The 24,197-nt window shown below is 38.5% G+C and overlaps 1 protein-coding gene across 3 annotated transcripts in view; it reads right to left on the bottom strand.

Moving 5' to 3' along the window:
• Positions 1 to 23,786, bottom strand: part of LOC140242551 (uncharacterized) — a 69,172-nt gene extending 45,386 nt beyond the window's left edge. For all 3 annotated transcript variants that reach the window (XM_072322292.1, XM_072322295.1, XM_072322294.1), the window contains exons 1-4: positions 22,621 to 23,786; positions 18,770 to 18,958; positions 12,964 to 13,125; positions 9,333 to 9,791 (exon numbers count right to left, since the gene is read on the bottom strand). In XM_072322292.1, the coding sequence (XP_072178393.1) occupies positions 9,333 to 9,791; positions 12,964 to 13,125; positions 18,770 to 18,958; positions 22,621 to 23,604 (1,794 nt within the window). In that variant the 5' untranslated portion in view covers positions 23,605 to 23,786. The remainder of the gene's footprint in view (positions 1 to 9,332; positions 9,792 to 12,963; positions 13,126 to 18,769; positions 18,959 to 22,620) is intronic.
• Positions 23,787 to 24,197: the final 411 nt, after the last annotated feature.

Here is a 24,197-nt window from a genome sequence, read left to right as displayed (position 1 = left end):
ATGCTGTAAATATTTCTTGCTTTACAGTAGGTGGATGTTATAATGGTGTCTAGGTGTGCAAATAAGTGTAATTGGCTCTGTTTCCCTTCATATCTCAAAATGTTCTGAGCAGCCAATTTGGTTGTCAGTACTGTAAAAGAGGACATTTTCGCAGTGTTGAAATTTTCGCGCATTTCACGCAACCAGAAACTAGCGCGAAAATAAAAGCACGCGAATATTTTTGGCTGCTATGTGTTCCAGTAATTGAGGTCCTGATTCCGTGGAATTAAAAACATGCGAAACTCTTCTTACCCCGCTGAGCGCGAAAAATTAGTCCCGCGAAAATATCCACTTTTACAGTAATTGTTACCATCTATACACAAAAGAAAATTTATGAAATAAAAAGAAAATACCAGGTAAAAGAATGATGGCTCAGACACACTGGCACATCAAACATCACACTCAAACAAAAAGAACAAATATAAGAACAGACAGAAATGTTACCTTCACATGATATCAATAGTACAAAAACTTAAATGACATTTTCTCCAAGAATGTATACTGTACTATACTGATTTGCAGGTATGAATTTTTACCTATAAACATGAAATGTCACATACCACAAATTGGAAAGATGTCAAGCAAGCAAAATAAAAAATGTAGAAAAAGATAATAATGATAATAATAATAATAATAATAAGAATAATAATAATAATAATAATAATAATAATAATAATAATAATAATAATAATAATAATAATAATAATAATAATAATAATAATAAAGAGAGAAATAAGATGTTCAAAAAAATGACCTTGTTATCAACAAGAATGCTGTAAAACCAAACATGTCTCGTAGGTGTTAGCTAATATAAACGCAAAGGATGCTGGACGGTATGTATTCATTGAAATATTTTAATACACTGTTGGCAGTGAAGTACGACTGGCCATCTTTCTTTTTTTTTTCTCTCTCTCTCTCTCTCTCTTTTCAAGATTTTATCATGGAAATATGAATTTATTTCTTTTGAAGCACTAAAAAGAAGACAAACATCACAATGTTTCCTTCCTCTCTTCAAGCTTGATACATACACATCAGCTCAATATTATATCAGGCACAACTACTACAAGGGGGGGGGGGGGGAATCAATTACTTGACACAAAACCATGCCACCAGGGGTCATTAAAACCATTTGAGCACAGCAGATTGACTCAGCAGGTATCCTATAAATAGCACAGCAAGAAAACAGGGGCTTTCCCCCCCACTCAGGTGACTCATACCCCATCAAGTGTGCCACATATGTAAATGAGATTTTGATTCAATGACATTATCTATCATGTGATCGCGGTGGATTGACGTCACTGCAGGAGCATGTCTTCCAGCCCGCTTGACATAGGATATTATGGAGACACAAAAGCTCCCGGAGTCTGGGGATTGACTTTGCAATAAGACGGCGGCAGAAGGTCAATGACATTGCCCTAGTGGCATGGATTTCTATGTCACTCGATCAGATCTGATCGTGAGTGGGCAGAATGTAAACATTTGCCACCAGGGCCACTGCCAAGTGTCCTGTCGGTGCTGTCTTTGCCGGGAAGATTAATTAATAAGCCCCCTACCACCGTCAGCTGACAGCTACCTGTAATAACCACTCAATCTCTTACTCCTCACTAAGACACAGGGGAAAAAGACATAAATGACAGTAATTTGCGCATGCAAATACCATTCCCCTCCCCTTATCCCTGGCCATTCCTTGTGAAAGAAATAAAACCCGTCACCCGTCCTTTGCGCCCCCAGCCACTTTCTTCACAAATGCCATGGTGCACTGGTACATATATTCAGCCCTGTTTTAACAGACCATACCGTGGCAACATAGCGATAACGTCCGAAGAACAAAATTCCACGCTTCAAACAATAAAATAGCAGGAGCGTACCGAAGCAAAAAGCAGAAGTTACTGCGACAACGTCCTGGCAACAACCGTTTTAACAGGCAAGGTGAAAAGAGATTACCCGGATGTTGCCACGGCAACTCTAGTTTGAAAGACTTTGTTAAAACAGGGCTTTCCTACACTGATTAACTTAGCTTATCTCATTTTTTGCATTTGAAGCTTTACTTGATTCACTGTATAAGCAACATACAGTTGTAGTTCATTTTTGGATATCTCAGCCATTTCAAAACCAATTTTCATGAAATAAACTTTTGATACCCCTTAGAATTGCATGCTCTTTGACATCTCAGAGTGGTTTCTGAATATCTCGCAAAACGTTGAAAGCTAAATTCTCACCTTAACCAGAACTGTACACACCCTTTATACATTGGTACCTGTGCTTACCGTAGCTACGGTAAGCACACACCCTGTTTGAGTATATATTCATACTTCAGAATTTCATGAATTTGAATAATTACGCAGTACCCGCTGCATGCTATAAGGATAAGAACCAACACTTGCTGTCGGGGGCAAGCTCGATGGTCTAGTGGAGATGATGCCTGTCTGGTGAGCAGGAGGTCGTGGGTTCGAATTCTGCTCGAGTATGTACGCCCATGATTTTTCATCATTGCTAACCTACTAAAACACTGATCGATTCAGTGCTTATTTACGTCGATGTAGGGCAATTTGCCAATCAGTTGCTATATTCATACTTTTGAACAAGTAAACAAATATACCATGTACTGAGAGGCTACAGTAATAGTAAAGATCTTTGAAATAAAAAACATTTTTTATTTGCATATTGTAACACAAGAGGATCAGTGTTCCCCAGGGGAAATAATTGTCACAGCAGTCTATGAGGCCAATTACTGACAGCCCTTTACAAAAGCTCTTTGAATAAACACTGATTAATTAATGGACATGTTACCTGTGTCAATACCTTCTAGTTCATATCTTGCCAAATATTGCCTAGCAATTATTTCATACAAATGTGAAAAATTATGTGGATGTCTTTCACATATGTATCTGATTTTTCCTTCTAGCATGTTCAATAGATGTTCAATATTTTAGCATTCAATGCTTTTCAACATATCACAGGGAAACTTCTATTAAAGATCTGAAGCTGTCTCTTTCATATTACTGTATAAGCTGTTATTTTCAGAAGGGTTTAATTTTTGCAAATTTCACAAATTACTGTTGGACCGCAAATTTAACAGCACAAAAAATATCTCAAACTGAGAGCCCATTAGTGCATTTATGATAGCCTTGGTGTCAAACTGTGCAAACATCTCCTGAATACGGCTGTGACCCCCTCATTCACAAAAATATCTGCATGCAAAAATAATAGCTTACATAGTACTCACAAGTTGTATTCTGAACAACTGTGCCTCTGTTTGGTAACTCATTTCCTTGCTCATTAATTGCAGATGAATTGAGAGTATAAACTGAAAGTGATTCCTGAAATAATTAACTACCGTGCAGAAGGGGACAAGTTCATATATTTAGCCCATAACCAAAACACCTTCCCTCTACAATGGGCTTCCAATGCCAGTTGACAAGGCTGACTTAGGGTGTGTTTATGCTCAATTTGTGAAGGCAGAATCAGCGTTTTGAAATGCTGATTCAAAACGCCGTTCACAGGAGCACTGTTTATGCTCACTTTCTTCGAGTCTTGGAAAGAGCGTTTGCGATTGCTTCGCTGACCTCAGCAGAGGCAGGTCAAATTGGGGCGCGCACTGCGATCGGTGGCCTGGCCTGGGAGAGCAGCTGGGAAAGACATGCGTATGCACAGTACATGGGAAAACTGCACAGGCAAGGGTAGCTGGCTGGCCGGGCGCGCGCTTTTTCACGTGAACCGGAAAGGCATTTAGATGACGTCACTCTAAACGCATTTAGAAATGCTGTTGCGTTTATGCTTCCCCATTAAACGTGATTAGTCAGAAACGCTGATCGTAAACGCACCTTTTTGTGCGTTTTGGATCGGCATTTTGAATCAGTGTTTCTATCGAAGTGAGCATGAACGCAACAGCGTTTTGTTTTGCACTAATCACGTTTCAAAACGCTGATTCTGGCCCGAAAAGGGGGAGCATAAACACGGCCTTAATCTATTCCATGAACACAAAGTGGAGTGAACACTTTCAGTGCAAGGTACAGAGTTTCACCTAGTCCCAATTTGAAGTGATTTTTGTTTCTTATTCTCGGGCTACCTAAAATCAAAATGCATCCTCTGCTGAGTGGCTTGTACAAAAGGAAGTAAGTACCTCATATGCCCCTCGTACGAAAGTCTCGCCCAGAAGAAAATAGTACCACTGGCGAACTTGTTCACATATCTATAAATATCATGACTGATACAAAGCTTTGGAGTGGATCACGTACACAGAATACTGTATGAATTTTGTATGCTGGTGCTGCTGTCATGTCAAGACCAATGGGTCTGATATATATACATGCATCCTATCCAAAATATAAATTTGCAATGCATCAGGATGGACACAATTTGTTTAAGAAAGAAGAGCAAAACAATAATAAAACATTCATTTGACGTACAATGCTGCACATTAATATTGCTGAAAATAATAAGAAAATAAATTATTGGTATAGCAAGTAGATGGCTGAAAAGTGCTTTGTGATACCTGTTTTCTTATTCTTTGACTCATTACACACAATAACGCCATACTGTAAAAGTGGATGTTTTCAAGCAAAAAATGTTTTCGCCCTCGGCAGGGTAAGAAGAGTTTCGTGTGTTTTTAAAGGGAAGATAAACCCCAAGAGCAATGTGAGTTGAGTGAAAGCAGCAACATTAGTAGAACACATTAGTGAAAGTTTGAAGAAAATCGGACAATCGATGCAAAAGTTATGAATTTTTAAAGTTTTGATGTTGGAACCGCTGGATGAGGAGACTACTAGAGGTTATGACGTATGAGTGGACAACAATACCAAGAAAATATAAAGAAAATTCTGCAAAAATCCATTTTTCTTGAAAATTACAAATTCCATCAACTTGATATTGACATATGTTAAGGGTAGCAATTATTCCCCCTGCTTTCTGAAAGCGGTTGGTCCATTGCTCTTTCATAATTCTAGAAAAGTGAATTTTTGTTGAATTTCCTTTATATTTTCTTTGTATTGTTGTCCACTCATACGTCATATCCTGTAGTAGTCTCCTCATCCAGCGGTTCCAACATCAAAACTTTAAAAATTAATAACTTTTGCATCGCTTGTCCGATTTTCCTCAAACTTTCACTGATGTGTTCTACTAATGTTGCTGCTTTCACTCAATCCACATTGTTCTTTGGGCTTACCTTCCCTTTAATATCGCGGAATCAAGACGTCAACTACTGGAACAGCTAAAATATTCGCGTGCTTTTATTTTCATGCTTGCTTCTGGTTGCACGAAAAGGGCGAAAATTTTAACACCGCAAAAATTTCCACTTTTACAGTAGTAGCTTGCTACTTTCATGTCTTCTGTTTTTGGACCGTCATTTTTTTGCCGAACTGATTCTGTCAAGGCCTCGATAGTCAAGGGTGAACAATAGCAATTTAGTATGAGACCACACGCAATTTGTCCTAGCCCTGGTTGCCTCAATAGTATGGTATTAAATATGCAAGTGAGAAAAGGGGCTAAGGATGGTGCGAGGTTAAGAATAGTAAGGGGCTACAGATAATGCAGGGATAAGAAAACTAAGTGAGAAAAGGGCTTCATAGTGTTAACTTTATCTGTCACATATTCACATCCCTGGCAAGACATACACCACAGCATTGCAAAGTTTGAGGTGTTGTCTTCATGGCTCACAGTCAGTTGCCCTGAGCAACCAGGTAACAACTGATTTTGAGCCAAGAGTTTGACCTGTGATCTGAACGGCAGCTAAACTGCGCTGCAGAAAGCTGGAAGAAAACTCACAGTGAGATGTATCAACCATCCACTTTCAGCACGCTCAGAAATCCATTTGCTGCAACAAAGACATCTTCAAGTTACCTATTAGCTGCATTCACATAAGTACAAAATAGCAGGGGGGCGAGCGCACTCCAAATCTCGAGGTTTTTTTGCAAGCGTTCTCACGCTCTGCACCATCACCGCGGGACAAAGTAACGCACAAATTCAGAAATAAGCACAGGATTTCTTGGGTTTAGCATCACACAGCTGCTGGCACTAATTTGTGGGTTTTTTGTGTCCACACATGCAAAAAATTGCGATCACGCTGCAAAGCCCGAGATTCGTAACCCACTGTAAAATTTGTATACGTATTAATCCCCCTATTGAAAAGCTGCTGCATTCTTGTCACCTTCACATTCTCTGTTTGCTGGATTTTGTTTTTGTTATTATTGAAAGATAAGAATCATCTCCATATCTGCACATTGTTGAACAAAGGCTACACTGCATATCCATTGAATTTTGAGTGTCAGCGTTTCATGCAGAATAGGAAAATCTTGGCCCTGTTTCACAAAACTTGTTATCAGTGACAAGTTGCAATAGTTGTTATAAGCTACTGAAATCCTTACATCTGATTGGCCGAGAGCAAATTGATTTCGTCACAGAAATGTGGCAGTTGTCACTGATAACAAGTTATATGAAATAGGACCCTTGTCTGCCAAAGGCAGCACAATAAAACATCCTTTCATACTCGCCACCTTATCACATACTGTAAAAGAGGAAATTTTTGCAGTGTTGAAATTTCCGCACATTTCATGCAAACAAAAAATAAGCACAAAATAAAAGCGTGCAAAAATTTTTGCTTGCGATATGTTCCAGTAGTTCATGTCTTCGTTCCACGGAATCAAAAACACATGAAACTCATATTACCCGGCTGAGTGGGAAAAATTACTCATGCAAAAATATCCACTTTTACAGTAATTTGTAAGAAAAAAAAAAAAGTCAAATTGTGAAATTACACAACAGTCGGTAATAATGGTTTCCTATAACTAATTAACCACATTAACTGAGAAAAGGTGTGTTTGACTGGATCAATGTAGATAAAGTACAACTGGGCTGCAAGCCTTAAAATTAACACACAAAACAACACATCACACAATCACACTGTAATTGTAACACTTGTATGGCAGAAAACGCCAAGCTCTTCCTCACGATCTTCCAAGATCCGTTCCTATGGAACTTCCCCTCCATGAAAACATTGACCAATGATTAGTGGGACAAATAAGATATTTGTGCTGCAATTTTCGGAATCATGACCTCCACAGGAAATATGCAGCGGCTAATGAAAGAACCAGAAAGCAGAAACACATGCCAAATGAAAGCCAAGAGGCCTACCAGTATACATTAAAATCTGAAAGGGAATGCGAGAGGTGGCGTGAGGTGATGGAAAGTAAAGAGCCGTGAAGCAGTCATCTCCTGACAGTCTGTTTTTGCATAGATCTGTTCCTGTCACCACTTTTATTTCTCAATTGGTTTCTCTCTCTGACTCCCTCAGAGGAATCTTTATACCCATTTTTTGCACGACAAAAGTATGTACATGAAGGCAGTGATAATAACAATGTTCTTTGATGATAATGATAATGATGATGATGATGATGATGATGACAATGATGATGATGACGATGATGATGATGGTAATTGTAATACAAATAAAAACAGGAGAGCACAACCACATCTATAGAAAGGCTTAACCTTCACACATGAATACATACCCAAGTACATTGTATATGCACACACACAAGACACACACACACACACACACACAGACACATGCAGAAAGATTCGTATCTTTTGTTTTCATTTTTGTGGGACCGGGGATTATACCTTTTCCTCGCTGGCTGTCTGGCACTATTTTTACAAGATCATCAATAACTTTCATTTTCTATGATATGTCTGGGTCTGGGGTTTTGTTCTATTGTTGGGGTGTTCTTTGTAATTGAAAGGAAGAAGAAAATTATCAGCCTTACAATTACTCAAAATATTTTTGAAATAGTCTCTATTGAGTTTCAGCACAATTTCATAGATGCTCATGGGTATCCCACATCAATGGCATAACATTAAACAACACACAATACTTGATCCCTTCATACTTCTGCAAGATTATTAAAATTCCGGAGTTTTCATGTAAAAAGTATTGAATTTGAATATAAAGTCGATGATGGTCTGATCACCAAGACTTCAATTATGCTGTACCAAGAGGTTGCTATGTTACATAATTTTCCTTCAAAACCGTCTTAAATTCAGCCCACTTTGCTCAGACTTTCCCTGATCTGGAACTTTGTCTTTATAGATTTCATCAAATATCTCTTTGAATCAATCCAAAGTCTCTTTCAAAAAGATAAAAGTCCTAAATTGACAAAATTGGGAAAGGGGAATAGGGTCCTAGCAAAGAACAAGCTCAGTCACACTCAAAATAACAAGTTATTAAGTCACCATATTCCAATTTGAAGAATACAGTAAATATAAGACATGTGATATAAAGGTCCTGAAGGCAAGTGGTACACATGAAAGGGAAAGGAGAAAAACTCAACTTTTGATTCCATTCCTCATTTCATATGAAATGCAGTTTGATCAAATAATCATATGGCCAATTTTCTCTTTCAAATAATATCTGTGGAACTGGAAATGGTTGCCATTGAATTCCTAACCACTTCCATCCAATACACCTATCTGGATCTGACAGATCATTTTACTGTGAATTAACGATGTCCTGAAAATCGTGCTTTAAAATTAGTTTGAACTAATGTATCTTTTGCTATGGTTTCATGGTTTTTTTTTAGGGGGGTGGGGTGGAAGATCACCTGAACTTTACAGTAAACAATGCCTCTATCTTGAGTGACAAAGCATCCAAATAAATGTAAAGAAAAATAGACAGGTTCAAAACAAGCCAGAAATTACCTAACTGAAAGGTGTATACCTCGAACACATAAATTGTCAGCTGAAAACTAGAATGCTCAGTTAATTCAATGAAATGTGCCGTTTTGCTTCTGGACCTTTGAATGTTGATTACTGAAACCCAAGCACATTTCATCCCTCATATTCTCATGCATTAACACATTCATATACATGCACATATCGATATTGGACACGGCAGCTGAAAACCATGTGTACATTCATGTACACACACTTTGTGTATACCATCACACTGGAACATACCTTTTCCATTTTGTATGTTTGATGTTGGATTTTTTTTTTTTTTTTTTTTTTGGTTGTTGTTGGTAGGTTGGTTTAATTCTTACTTTCTAGGGGACAGAAGGGGTTATCTATAAAATGGGTAATCCAGGGCAAGATATTTTCCAAGAGACTATGAGCCTCATATACATCAAGTCCATGATTCTTGCACTCGCACGCATAGCCCTACAATCATGGAACCACCTCAAATACATCCAGGTGTGCTTCATGTCATAGTCCACATTAGATGAAATACGTGCCCACACCCATACAGTATTATACACCACACAGAGTCATGTACACATTCATGCAGAAATTTATGCACTTACTGGCAAACTGGGCGGTCTATTCATGGATCCATCCTGTTGCTGTGAGGCAGATTTGCTGGATGAATTTGGAGCCCCAGCTGCCTGTTGGCTGCCACTTCTGCCACCAGAGAAGTTTTGCTGTTGCTGTTGTTGTTGCTGCTGCTGAGTTTGCTGCTGCTGCTGCTGCTGGGTTGATGGTGGCTGGTTCTGGTTCTGCTGCGGCTGAGTTTGAGCTTGAGCAGATTGCTGCTGCTGTTGCTGCTGCTGCTGCTGTTGTTGCTGCTGTTGCTGTTGTTGCTGCTGTTGCTGCTGCTGCTGCTGCTGCTGCTGCTGCTGCTGCACAGGTGGAGTTTGCTGGGGCTGAGCAGGTCCAGATGCAGAATGTGGTGGTTGGCTGCCCTGGGAAGGTTGTGACTGTGGGGTGCCATGTGGCTGCTGTTGTGGATGAGGTGAATGACCCATGCCTGCTTGTTGCTGATGCTGCATCACAATAGAAGTGGTGAAGTGGTGAGTAGCATGGTACAATGGCATTTATCAAAATGATTTCATCAACTTCTGTTGCATCAGCTCTGCTATGCAACAACCTTACTATGCTGTAGGGGACATTCATACATTTTAGTTAGTTTAATCGAGACTTCCTAGGATGTATTAGTCATCAACTACATTCCTACAAAAACAAGAAACTTTGAGAGAAAGAGTTACAATAACAAAATAAAGGCATTGGAACAGTAAATATTTGGGCAATGTCAGGTGACAAGAAAGCTTAAAACAGGAATTCAATGACTATCCCCACATCCTTGTTAATATAGAAATTTGCAATTATTCCAGGCTACTATACATTGTAAATGCACATGGTATGACAATGCGAATTTTGGTAGGATGCGTTCATACCATGAGTGGCGAGGCATTTTACAGGCACAGAACATTGGAAAGGGCATTTTGCCACTGGCAGCACCACAGGTCTCAAAACAGAGACACTGGTTGCAAAACAGCTGTGCACATGGTTGCAACTGCCGGCAAAAGACAGATCCAATGTTGGCACATAACAGGCTGCCACTTGCTATGGCTGTAGCCACACACATCTCTTTAGATATTGCATGAGTCATATTGGTTTCTCCTGTTCTTAATAGATGTGTAACATTTCTCTGACATTTAAATCTTTAGACATCCAAAATTTTACACACATGCCTCACCAAAACACATTATTTGGCTTTTATTGAGTCATCAACGACCAGGTTCAGCGGCTCAAATATGAAGGAATACGCTATTAATTGCACTAATAGAAAATGATTTTTAAAAAGTCATACAGAGCTCTCAAGGGCATGAAAAGGGAGGGCTCGGCATTCGTTCAAAAATTAATGATTTGTCTGCAGTGCCACACAGATTGCACATGGTTGCATAAATGCACTGCTTGAGAGACAAGAAATTATCAAGATGATGAAAGACACAATACTATTTATAAAGAATATTGCTGCATATTGTGATCTGTGCTGGAAAATGATTTTTGCAACTGGAAGTTTGTCCAGTTCATCAAAGAGAAATATCCCAATGTTCACAATATAAAATTCCACAACAAATACCTATGAAATAGAATGAAATATGTGTAGGAACCTGCTCTCATCAAAATGAAAAAAAAAAAAAAGTGTACAACACTACCTAACATATGGTCTTAGAACACAAAGATGAGATTGTTGTTACAAAGTCTTCAACTCTTTCACTCTTTGAATGCTTATGAACTGTTCTCTAAGGTTATGTCAAAGCTCGCTCTTGGCAACCCTGCTCTGCCAGAAAACATTTCCAGCTTCAGACGTTATTTATCAGCAAAGATACTGCATGAAGCATGGACACCATATCATTTACTATGCATTACAACCGCAAATGGGCACAAAATTGAATTTGCAAAAATTGCAATGCTTACATGCATTCATTACTTTATCACATTCATGTTTTACATGAATGTGACTGATATGATGTGAAGCTAAATATTGAGTTCATTTCCTGGTTGCTCAGTTGGGTAATGCATTACCATTTCGCATGTCCTGGCTGCCCAAAATCAACCTTCAGTTCCACAGGTAAAAAAAAAAAAGAAGTAAAGTAATGATTTGCATTGTATGCACGCATGCATATTTAAGTCATTTACTATTCTACGTGTGTAGCTTATGGCTACTAAATCATTATGAGATTCCCTTTCATTCCTTTACATTTTACAAAAAAAAAATTTAGCACATTCACTGTGCTGCATAATTTTTTTTTTTTTTTTTTTCATTTCAATCTACAATGTTTCGCTGAACAATCATACATAGACAATTGTGCAGCATAAGAAAGATTTGGACAAAGTAAAAATACACTTGAATACATGTAAAACACATGCACACTTGGTCCTGGGGCCCGTTTTTCATAAAACTTGTCATCAGTGACAAGTTGTCATAGATGTGACAAGCTACTGAAATCCTTGCATCTGATTGGCTGAGAGCAAATCTGTCATAAGAAATGTGGCAGTCGTCACTGATGACAAGTTTTACGAAACGGGCCCCTGGTTTCACACTGCAATCTTCTCAAATCTAAAATTTATTGAGACTGAAATAGCTGTAGAAGGCGTGTCTTCATCAGCCCGAAGTTTCAAGATAGCGCGCTATCTTGCGGTTACCAAACTAGTCCGATGTCAAAATAGCGCGCTATCTGTGTAGTGAAGACGCAGATAGCGCGCTATTTGATCGGGAAAATTTCCCCCAAAATCTTGGTCTAGTTCGTCAACTAGAGCGCTAATTCGTGAAATAGCGCGCTATCTTGGGTGCGTCTCCATCAGCCCGAAATTTGCTCGATCCCTCCACGCTTCTGGTTAGCCAGCTGGCAATGGAAAGCGCATGTACAAGCAGCTAGTGATTGTGTATAGTACATTACACGCACGGTGTATTCAAGGATCACATGTGTGTACTATAGGCCTACTGTTGTTGTCATCTTTAAAACCAGGGAGGTTATTTCTCTCACCTCCCTATTAAAACTCAGTGCCGTGCATGCTAGCTGTTTTTTTTTTTGTGTGTGTGTGTGTGTGTAAACTTCTTCTTCTGGTCCACTCTATTCATACCTTAGCAGAAGATTCTTGCAGATTGTGTGCATTTTGGATTTGTTTAAACATTGCAATTCGTTAATTTCATATAAGATGCCTCACTGGACAGAAGAAAGAGTAGCGTTATTAATATCCCTTTGGAGAGAATTTGCTGTACTGCTCACCTCCCTGGTTGTAGAATCGTACATACGGTGATATAGGAGATTTTGAGCGGGGAAATCCACTTTCGAACCCCGAGCCAGGCAGAGTAAAATTGCAAAGTGCGCATGCGTCAATTTTCGGACTAATTTCCCGAAGCAGGCTGTTCGAGCTGATGAAGACGCACATTCGCTGTATCGGGCTATTTTCTAAGACCGCAAAATGTCCCGCTAGTTTGAACTTCGGGCTGATGAAGACACGCCTAGAGAGATGGGAGGGAAAGACGTCAATGTTTTCACTCGCTATTGATGGGCTCACCCTCTCATACTGCACCTGCTTTTTGCATTCTACTGATGTTCCATCATTTTGGGTCAAACAAAAATAAAAAAAAAATATGCCCTCAAATGTTAATGTACCAAAGAGCAACTAAACATTCCTGCTCTTTACCTGCTGATTCCACATTTGTGACTGTGGCCCTTGGTGCTGTTGCATGGACTGGGATGGCGGCCCCCCAGCACTGTTGGCGCTGCCTCCCTGTGGCATGAAGCCTGACGGAGGGCCGTAGCTCATGCCTTGTGACTGGCCTGTCTGACCATAGTGGGGGGACATCTACATCAGGATACAATATTCAGAATGATTCAACTCACGGTCCATACAGAGTCTGCACTATCTTGGCTGATATACACCACACAAGCAATGAAATTTACTCTCCACGAAGCACTCGGACCAAATAACTAGATGAAGTAGCAAGCTACTTTGTATACGAGGCATAACTTGCTGTTACGAACTCATCCACTCTTAAACTTGTCTTACAAGTCCAAATTTTCAAAATATCATACTCACAAAAAAAAAAAAAAAAAAAAAATATGGTGCATACAGTGATGCATAATTTTGCTGACAAATTTACAATTGTAGATTTTTTTTTTTTTTTTTTTTTTTGGGGGGGGGGGGGGAGGAACAAAATACGAAATGTCCGTAGCAACATACACAAAAATTGATGACCATACTTATTTATCATTAAACATCATAACTCAAATCAAAATTCCTGCTTCAAAGATTGCATAATACTGCTAATAATAATAACAATAATACTGAATAATAATAATAATAATAATAATAATAAGAATAATAAGAATAATAATAAGAATAATAATAATAATAATAATAATAATAATAATAATAATAATAATAATAATAATAATAATAATGTGCCAGCTCCACTACGTAAATTGCTCAAGCAGCTGACATCATATTAGAATAAGTATAAAAGTAAAACAGACACAAAATAAATCAAACTGATTAGAAATCTTTACAATTAGGGTGCTCTAATAATGTACTATGCAAGCCCGCAAGAAATGCAATAATGGTCCTGGAATTAACAAGTTATTTATATTCACGACTGACCTTCTGACCACATTTTTCACCTTCAAGATTTTATATAGCAATGTTTGTCAACTCGTTACATAACTTAGCAATTTATCATGCATTTATGACTCTGAAATCAATGATTTCGTAGCTTTGTCTTACACTTCGGAAGCATGATCTTTGAATCAGTGTTACACTGTTGTGTACCAGTACACACCATGTATGATATGCACATTGATACCCTGTATGGTCATGTCTGTGCATAAACATATCTCATGTATCTCTGTACTAATGAAGAAATGCGGCATACAGCTGCATTTAATAGGTGTAGACTAAACACAATCATCCCACATTTTTTTCCAACACAGGCAAGTGAAGAAGAGCTGCTTGCAACATGCAACCACTTTTACATATCACATGCTCATCATTCATACAATTTGTGTGAGATCAAGGCTGAATAGAGCAGTTTATGAATGAGAGACATATGAATTACATGTAAAGTTGAAATATTCCAGCTGCCAAGGTGAATGACCTATCTATATGAAAATAAAAAATAAAAATTATGGATACTCTAGAGAGTCATTGAACACTGTTCAAGTCTAGGACTTAAATCACTGACCAACTACACAGAATATTAGTTCCACTGAAATGCAAACTAGGTCACAGCAAAGAGTAAAAGATGTTTGAATCAACCACATCTCAAACGAAGCATATCTAAATGTCTGAACCTCCTTTCGCCAACATCGTCAGTGGAACTATGAAATTTTTCTACCTGAATAAAGAATAGGAATGTCATTATATCGCTATATGGTGAAAGAGGATTTTCAATACGGCATTGGCAGCCATTTGTTTGCAGAGCCAGGTTATGCCGGTTCCATGACATTTGCTCCTGCAACAATTGCTCCCATGAAATACATGTATCTGCATGCTAAGCCAAAATGTAAATTCTACCCGCAAACATAACCTTAATTCTAATCCCAATCCTCACATCAAACTAAACCTAAAACCCTATCACAGCTCTAACCATAACCCCAAGTCCTTGGAGAAAATAAGACTGGAGCAAATGTCATTCATGCCAACGATGTATGCCAAACATTGCACTCATGTTGTACTGTAAATCTATCAAGTACTTTATGTTAGGAACTCAAAATAGCACTCTTGAAAATCAATTTCATACAGAAAAAAAAAAAAACACGAAGAAATCATTGCCAGCAAAAAAAAAAAAAAAAAAAGAAAAGAAAAGAAAAAAAAAAAAAATATATATATATATATATATATGTATATAATATATAGATAGATAGATATCACTGAAGTAATGATTTGAAAATGGTACACACTTACAGAAAGCAAATATAATGCAGTAAATTTGTCAATAACACTTTGTATTATTTCTTTTCAATTATTCTGATGAATGCACACACTCAAAAATATAACAGATACACTCAAAAATATAATAGATACACTCTAATGGACACAAAAAGCAAAACGAAAAAGTAAACATTCCACATTACCAGAGGCCAATAACCCCTCGGTACAGAATGATACAGGGAGGCTTTGATATAACTTGTATCTCAAAGGTCAATGTACATGTAGTTCATTCTCAGCAAAGTTCTCTTGCTTTTTAACACCATTTTTGTTGTTTTCTTCTGAACCAAGTCAAAAGTAGTATGTGAACAGTGCTGTTGCAAGCTAAGTAAGTATAAAAACAGAATCAAACACATCTTAGCCCTCAATTTGCCAGACTAATTGTGGGGCAAATGTTCCAGAACATGTCAATTTGAAGTCAGTTACATTTGTGTATCTACAGTGTATAGGGCCTACAGCTTGTCTGGTGATATTCTTAAAACACAAATAAAATCTTGCATACCTTTGGTACTCATACTGACATCTGACTAAAATTAAATGAATTTAAGCTATTAAGAGGAACAATGCATCTATGAAAATTTAATTTCTTTGATCTCTCTATAAAAGAACTACATAAAATTATACAGCACCAACCGCACTTTAAACAAACAGCTCATGTTGATCAATAATGTATTCGTGAGCAATAAGTTCGCAAGCTGCATCCCATCTTGTTTTCTAAAAAAAAAAAAAAAAAAAAAAAAAATGTACTGGGAATTTTATTGATAAATTCATCATTTTCCTAAATTTTGATAACAAACTTCATTTGTATTTCGGCATGTTGTTGCATGTTTCAAAAGAATTTTGTTGTGTTCAATTCTGAGTCTTACTACATGACGCAAGCTGCATGTTGGGATTTTCAGGACGAATGTATACTATAATGTGAAGAATAATTGAGAGTGTGTATACATGTGAAATGTTGATGTATGAAACTTGAGAATAAAGCTTGTGTGAAAAAGAGTGTGCATATTTGTGTTTTCATTGTAGACGTGTACTGTGTTTTCAATATTATATTTAAAGGTTGTCATTCATACATGCCGTGTAGCTTGCTAGTCATGTTTTGCAGACATAGCTCTACAAACGCTAATGTGTGATGCGTGCAGGGCAGTTAACTGGTATTGTAATTTTTTTTTTTTATTGCAATCGCTGCAATGACTCTGTGAACTTAGGCCAACTAAAAAAAAAAAAGAAAAAAAAAATTAGTTTCTTGTCCTCACAAGCATCTGCTTTTGGCACTGGATCAATTTTTTTGTTTATTTACTATTAACCGTATTCTTTTTTTTTTCTTTTTGAAATTGTTCAAAATTTTGAATATTTTTAAAAATTCTTATTTTCATTTTCAAAACTCTGATGAAAATATTTCTAATATTAAATGCATATCTCTTTTTTTTTAGTTGCCACATCAACTTTTTTCATATTTAATACTTTTGAGTCGCCGAAAAACCATTGGAAATTCACCTACCAATCTAATTTCGTGCACACATAGCATTAGAATCTCTGATTGTGCATATTTACTGTCGTGCCACTAGCCAAGAATCCTGTAAATTAGCCACTGTGCATCAACGTAGGCTTGGACGGAGCATTGTTGAGAACATCAGCTAAACGTTCATCTTGAATGGACAAGTCTCCTCACACACGCTCGTACTTGTGTACATATGGTCATCATTTGGTTTCAAACAGCAGTTATGTTTCAGTACTATTGCACTGCTGCCATCACACTAGGATGTCAGAGCCATTTGGCACCATGAATGATTTTCAAACATCTACTAACCCACCACAAATATTTCACAACCAAAACACACTTGCATTTCAGTCTCCAAAGTCTGGCAGAAGACACTTTGAGCCACTTTTACATATCATAGAATAACCTGATCGCTTGAAACGAAGCTCTCAGGCCGCCCTGTACTCAAGCTTGTCAACTAGATCCGTCCACACCTAGTTGGTCATAGTACGATACGTGCAGTACACAGTACTGCAGCTTTTGATACGTACATAAACCAGTGTATGCACACACCATGCTGTAAAGTCATTTCGAAATGTGAAGAAAGTGTCAAAATTAACAGTAAATGTTCAAATTCTACACGATATTGGAGACTCAAATGCAGGTACTTTAGGTTGTAAAATATTTAGGGTTAGTTAATGCATGTTTATAAATCATTAAACGACATGGTGCAAAACAATGCGAGTGCCTTGCGCTGTGCAGCTGCTTCAGACCAAAAATATTATTAGATATCAAATAGTAAGGACCTCCCACATCGCCTCTCTCTAAAAATCCAGACGATAAAACTTTCATTTCTTACTTGGCCTTACTTGTTCACGCTGTGCTTTACATTTTTAACAGCGCTTATTTGGTGATCAATGACCAAAAAAAAAAAAAAAAAAAGTTGTCACTTAAATGCAGAATGCAGCAATATCTGAACTGTAAATTCATAGGACAATATCAAGTTGCTCAATAGCCCATTGCACAGTCCCATACATGATTATCTGCAATGTACCCGTGTGTTTGTTGAGCAGGTTGATTTGCTGGGTTGGACAGTCCATAAATTGTGCTGGTGTATAGGCCACACGCTAAGATTACTACTTTTCAGTTCAAAATAGTGCAGCTATCGCATACAATAATACAGTTATGGTATTTGAGCTGCAATACCAACTCCCCAAGGGCCAAGAAACAGAAAAATGCCAATATGGTCACACAGGAACTAATTTATGAAAGGAAATGCTGAGAATTCAGCCCCCGGGGAAACTTGTGCTGAATTTTAGCAATAAAACAAAAGAAGCAGATTAATGATTTCTAAAACAAATCCGACATGTATTAAAACAAATTTGGCAAGTGAACATCACAAGTAATCTGGCACAAGGCATAATTATGGGCACTACATATGGATGGTCTTAACCACATGACTATCACATGACCAGTCTGGGATACTCCTTGCTTTCATTCAATCAAAATGTTAATAAATTAAATCTTCCTGGATATAAGTCAAAGGAGGTAATGGGTATGATTTGGTTCACTAAAAGTAGAAAAAGAAAAACTGAATCGATGCACCTCTACTTCAGGGAAATCGATGCTTTTGCCAATCTGAGCACAATACATATATTTAGTTTAAGACATCAACGATGTATGGCCTCTGCAGACAAGTACATTGTACACAGTATTTCAGTAGCCAAAAGGACAGCATATCAAATGGCCTTGTACTGCTAATTCATAAAAATGTTGGTAAAATTTTAACCTGCTGCTTATATGACAAGTTTTTTGTTCTAAAAATGAGTTTATTTTAGATACTTTTCCTCTTTCAACATAATCTTGGCACCTTCTTTTCTTTTCTTTTTTTTTTGAATGGCAGATACTGGCCTAGCTACTACCATTTGTACATTCATCTTTACGACCGACATATGAATGAATAGTACCCCAGCACCCCTGGGGGGGGGGGGGGGGCATATAACAAGAAAGAAAAGAGCTGGAGAAGCTGCTCATTGACTCCCTTACCTGTTGGGGATATTGGCCACCACCACCAGGCCCACTGTAGGGCCTGTTTCCATACATCTGGTTTGGGTATATCTGAGGTGACATGCCCGAGTACTGGCGTCCTCCATACTGGTTCTGGTACGGGCCCGCTGGGGCACCTGGGTATGGTCGTTTCTGCATGGGGCTCTGGCTTTCAGGTATCATACCCATCTACATGGAAATAAATATAAATAAATACACACATAAATAAAATGTAAGAAATCAGATCAATAAAAGCACACAAAAGAACACACCCATTCCATCCCAATATTGAGCAATTACATTGTAACACAGAACACACACTGTCACAGGGTATGTGCAACATTGTATCTTATTAGTCATGTTTTCATGAATGCTTCTCTTACATAACAGGGAGCTTTAGATTTTGACGCGCGGACGTTTGAGACGAGTGCGCTGGACATTCTCCTCTCCCCTGCGTCGCGTTGAAAAGTAGCTTTAGATTGCGCTGGGACGCAACGTATAAAAAATAAAATTGCGCCCCCATATGATCGGTGCATGAAGTAGGTCTCTACGTTGCAAACTGTGCGGACGTAAAAATAGCCCAGGCAGTATGCGTAGTGAAAAACTCAGGCGACGCAAGCTAAAAATAGATCGACTTGACGCGTGCTTCTGCGCACGCTCAGTACATGTTTTTTCCCTCTGAACGTCCACGCGTCTAAAATCTAAAGCTCCCTAACATCATATTGGGGGGGGGGGGGGGGGGTATCTTTTAAATAAAATAGGAAACCAGTGAAGATTCAATAACATACACTAACCAAAATACTTGGAGGAAAAAATGCATTTCCACTCAAGCATGCATGGTCTCTCTTCCATCATAGCACAAAAAAATAATGAATACCTGTTGCTTTCTAAAATGGATGAAAGGCAGCAGAGACTTGGAAAAATAAATCATCAACATCAGGCTTGCGTCAGTGCACATTCTGTGCAAGATGAAGACATTTTCAACTGAGGATGGTTAAAAATAAAAACAACTAAAAAACAAATTTAAAAAAGAACTACCAACTAGTAATCCCCTCCCTTTTCTCCATCAATCAACCTGGGCCATATTATAGATACAACATACATTTTTAAAATTTAAAAACAAATCATTTACACATGCTATAGCTATTACTTTCAGACAGATGAAATTGAGCCATTATTTCAATGAGTCCCTCTACCCAGGCAATAAAGGGCTAATACAGCTGTACACAATTTAAAAAAAATTGTTGCAAGGCACAAAGGAACAGAGGAAATCTTGAAATGGACATTTACATAACTACATATGAAAGCCACTTAACAGCAAAACATTTAAGAACATCAATTCCTTCATTCAGGCAAAAGAAACAGTAAGGACAAAACATTACAGTAAACACTTTGACCGCATCTAAATGAGAAAAAAAAAAAAAAAAACTCGTGAGAAAAGAAAGTCGTGGCACAGAGGCATAAAACTGGCTCCATGCAACCATGTCATTTTCCAATCAAATATGTGCCATTTTGCGAGCACTACGCTCAGCAGGTGGCCCTACTCAGCTGTTTCTGTGATCTTCATAAATATTGGCTGGTCTTCAAAGAACCTGCATCACTTGCTTAATGTGGGGGCTTCCCCTTTTTTCCTCAGGTGGCGGTATTGGAGGAGTCATGCTGCACTCCTGAGGGGATTACTCCTGGAATGGCCACTATGATTCATTTCTACTATGCATGCCTATCGCATTGTTTACATCACGCTGGCTGTTGTAGCTGGTATTGAATACCTTTTGTAATCTGGAGCTCAGGCACACAATAGGACTGATCTTTACCCCAAGTCGACACATACCATGCTCAGTTTAGCACATGTAACAACATGACTTTATGTGATATTATTTATCAATTCAAGAAGAGGGTATACATACATGCACCATATGCGATATCAATTTTCTCTGTTAATTAAAGACAGAACTTTTACAAAATTACATGTATACATATGAACATGTCTTCCTAGCAATCAATAATGAAGAAAGGTCTACAAATGTGAACAAAAGTGAAGCCACCTTTTAAATTGCTTGTTTGTATTCTTCACAAAGATTAGCTTGCTAACAAGGACTCTGGTGCCCTTTTCAGCAGAGAAATAAAAAGGAGGGACTAATGAAAGCATGAGCCATCCTTAAATTGGACCATGTCTGCAAAAAGGACTTCAAAGCTCCCATCACATGTACAATTTCAGATTAAATTCTATGTGCGATATCATATACTTCATAAAATCCACACAACTGTCTTTATTATCTTTTTTTCCCTGATAAACTAAATGCAATACAGTGAGTTTGTCTTCCATTTACTTCACTTGAAATGTAATTTCAACTGAATAGCAAAACCAAAGATTCATGACCCGTTGGCTCATTTTCTTATCTAAAATACAAAATCACATTGAATTTTTCATCTTACTTGGGTAGCCTGAGATCAAAGCTAACTTATACTTGTATGTTTGAGGCAATTAAGGATAAAAATTCTACACAAGATACGGTTACAATGCCCTAAAGGTGGTATAACAATGTCTTGACGTGTAATGTAGGGCATTACAAAATACTTAGGCCTACCTCATATTTGCCAAAATCAACATTTGGGCAAGGGGCCCACAAATAGAAGCAGGAGTGCCTATTTCATATTACTCGCCCTACAGTAAGTCTTTGATGCCCTACAATTGTAAGCTAGCAGATACAGTATCTTGCACTGAATAAAACTGTCTGGAAATCATTCTTATTCATGTACATGTATCTCTCTTATCCTCCCTTCCTCCCCCCCCCCCCCCCTCTTCTCTCTCCCTCTATCTAGAAATGAAGATTCATCAAACTGAACTGTCACAAAAACTTGACAAGTTATGCTACACAGGTGACTAAAAATTTTGTTACATTAGCCTGCAGCATCTGATAAACAATAATTTCATTTCCAGTTCAATAAGCACAGGGTTCATGGCACTGTATTCTCTACACCAAAAGACTCAAAATCCCTAAAACATGTAAATTACAAAACCAAACGTTCTACATGTACATTAAGTTTAGGAAACCGTTCACGTTTACTGCAACTGATTGCAACAAAACTGCATATCAGCAGTAACAAAAAAACAAACAAAACTCACTTTTCAAGTTTGATTCTGTGGAAGCCATACACAATGTACAATTCATCAAACTACCTCATGCATTTCTAATTAGATATTTGACTTTTAGCAATGACATCGTTAAATCTCATGTACATTTCACAGAACTGTACTACCACTGCAATAAACGACCACCATTACAAGTACACAAGCTTCACATGTTTATCAGCAAGCAATACATACAGGTACTGGCAGATAGTGATGGTTTGAGAGATTTTTTTTTTTTTTTTTTTTTTTTTTGGGGGGGGGGGGGGAGGGGCATGGTAACACCACCATGGGGATACCTATTTGCCCGACATGGATCCTGTAGAGGTACAATCTGTATCCTGAAGACATTCAAAGCTTTTTCAAATGTGCAAAGGCATGCCATTCCCAAATTCTATCCCTCTTCTTCATGTAACGTCTTTGGTACTGGTACACACTCGTGCAACTACTACTAGAAATCTATCATTCAACAGATTGAGCTAGACGCACCGCACACACAACCCAACATGATCACTCCCAAATGAAAATATAAGGTACAGTGATGTTGTTTCCTGCACAGACCATCTAAATAACAGTCCGCAGAACATCCCATCTTGTTTATACACACTATCCACCCAGCATGCACAAAGACAGACACATGGAGTGCAATAGTTTGTATACCTTTTACAATTATTCATACAATTACAGAATCAAAATCAGAAGTAAATTTAGATTAGAATACCTGATTACGCTGACCATAGGAACCCATTGGGTGCTGAAGATGGCCACGTCCCGGCCACTGTGACTGATACGGACCTTGCCCCATCATTCCCATACCCCCATCTGGTCCTTTCCCTACTACAGTTACATCTCCTTGTCCAGGATAATTCCCAGAGTAACTGTGACTGGGATGCTTTTGTCCTTGCAGTAATTGAGAGAGTGTTGGTGCAGTGCTTGAAATTCGCTCTCCACCAGGACCAGGACCAGGTCCATATGTTCGGGGGTTGTGTGCCCCATAATTAGAAGCACTGCCTGGTCCCATTGGTGAGCCCATGCCACTTCGGGCCCCCATGTTCATGTTCGACATTGGGTAGCCAGGCCTTGAATTCATAGTGCCTTCATATTGGCTGTATGAGCTCGTTATTTGGTTGGGCCCTCCACCACTGGGAGTTGAGTTTGAGTTTCCTGACGCTGGAGGTCCACCATGTTGATTCATCACGTAGCCGCCATTGTTGCGACTTCCAAAATAAGAAGTTCCGAATCCATCTTGACCATAGTTTGCTTGCTTATTACCGCCAGTGTTTTCCATATATTGGGGTATACCTCCACCTGAAAATGGATCAACGTTCGGATTTGGTCCGCCAAAGGAGCCTGCGTTAGGGCGACCAGGTTGCGGAAGCACGCCGTCTGCCTGGCCTGTCGAGTTGCAGTTAACGTTAGGCGTCTTTGTCATATTCCCATCCTTCGACATACTCATAGATTGTTGACCATGAGAATCAAGAGAATTGTTCATTCTTACTCCTCCTTGCCCGTCAGCTATTGGACCCGGTACTCCTCCGTGTCCTCCACCACTGCTGGGGTCATGAGGTTGCGTTCCCTTCCCTGTTGTGCTGAATTCAGAAGACCTGTCTGTATTTTCCATTGTGTCGTCTCTCGCTTGTTGGACACGGCCCAGTGCTGTAATTTCTTCATCACAATTGACATTTGCGGCAACCTCTGTTGCCATGCTGTTCTACGGAACACAGGGCTTGAATGTACGTCCCATTGGGCGCCAAGCTCAATGTTTCATTTCTAACAAGAAAACATAGATATCAGTTTGTGCGCTTCTTCGATCCGCACACGTGTTTTCTAAGTGCGATTTAGAGAATAACATAGAAAACTTAGTCTACCATCGGGAAGTCCTTATCACGCGCTATTCCCCTATTATAGGCGCTCTATGGAACTGTATTAGGCGAATTTGCAAAAATTTTGTAACGAAAATTCATGCGCCGTCGGGTGAAAATATCCCTAAATATGATGTGTTTCTCATTTTTTGTGGTTCATAGTTTCTTCTTAGTCAATTAAGAAAATCATTAAAAGTCACACAGGTGACAATGGGTGCGTAAGATCGGACTGTTCTCCAATTATTTGAGAACTAATTCCTTTTGCCTCGCTAGGACACTGCATTCCTCGGCGGTAGACAGTCCCAGGCATTCTTTTCATCCTGCTTTAGATGAGCTGTTCCGTTCACTCCCTCTGGAAATACAATGTACCATGCGTTTGAACGCGTCCGTCCACTGTTCTTCTAGTTTCGTTACATAACGTATGTCATTTAATTTA

Source organism: Diadema setosum, chromosome 19 (assembly GCF_964275005.1).
Source record: "Diadema setosum chromosome 19, eeDiaSeto1, whole genome shotgun sequence".
In the NCBI taxonomy this organism is placed as follows: domain Eukaryota; kingdom Metazoa; phylum Echinodermata; class Echinoidea; order Diadematoida; family Diadematidae; genus Diadema; species Diadema setosum.
The sequence above is the reverse complement of the archived record's forward strand: the minus strand, read 5'-3'. Positions and strand labels throughout refer to the sequence as shown.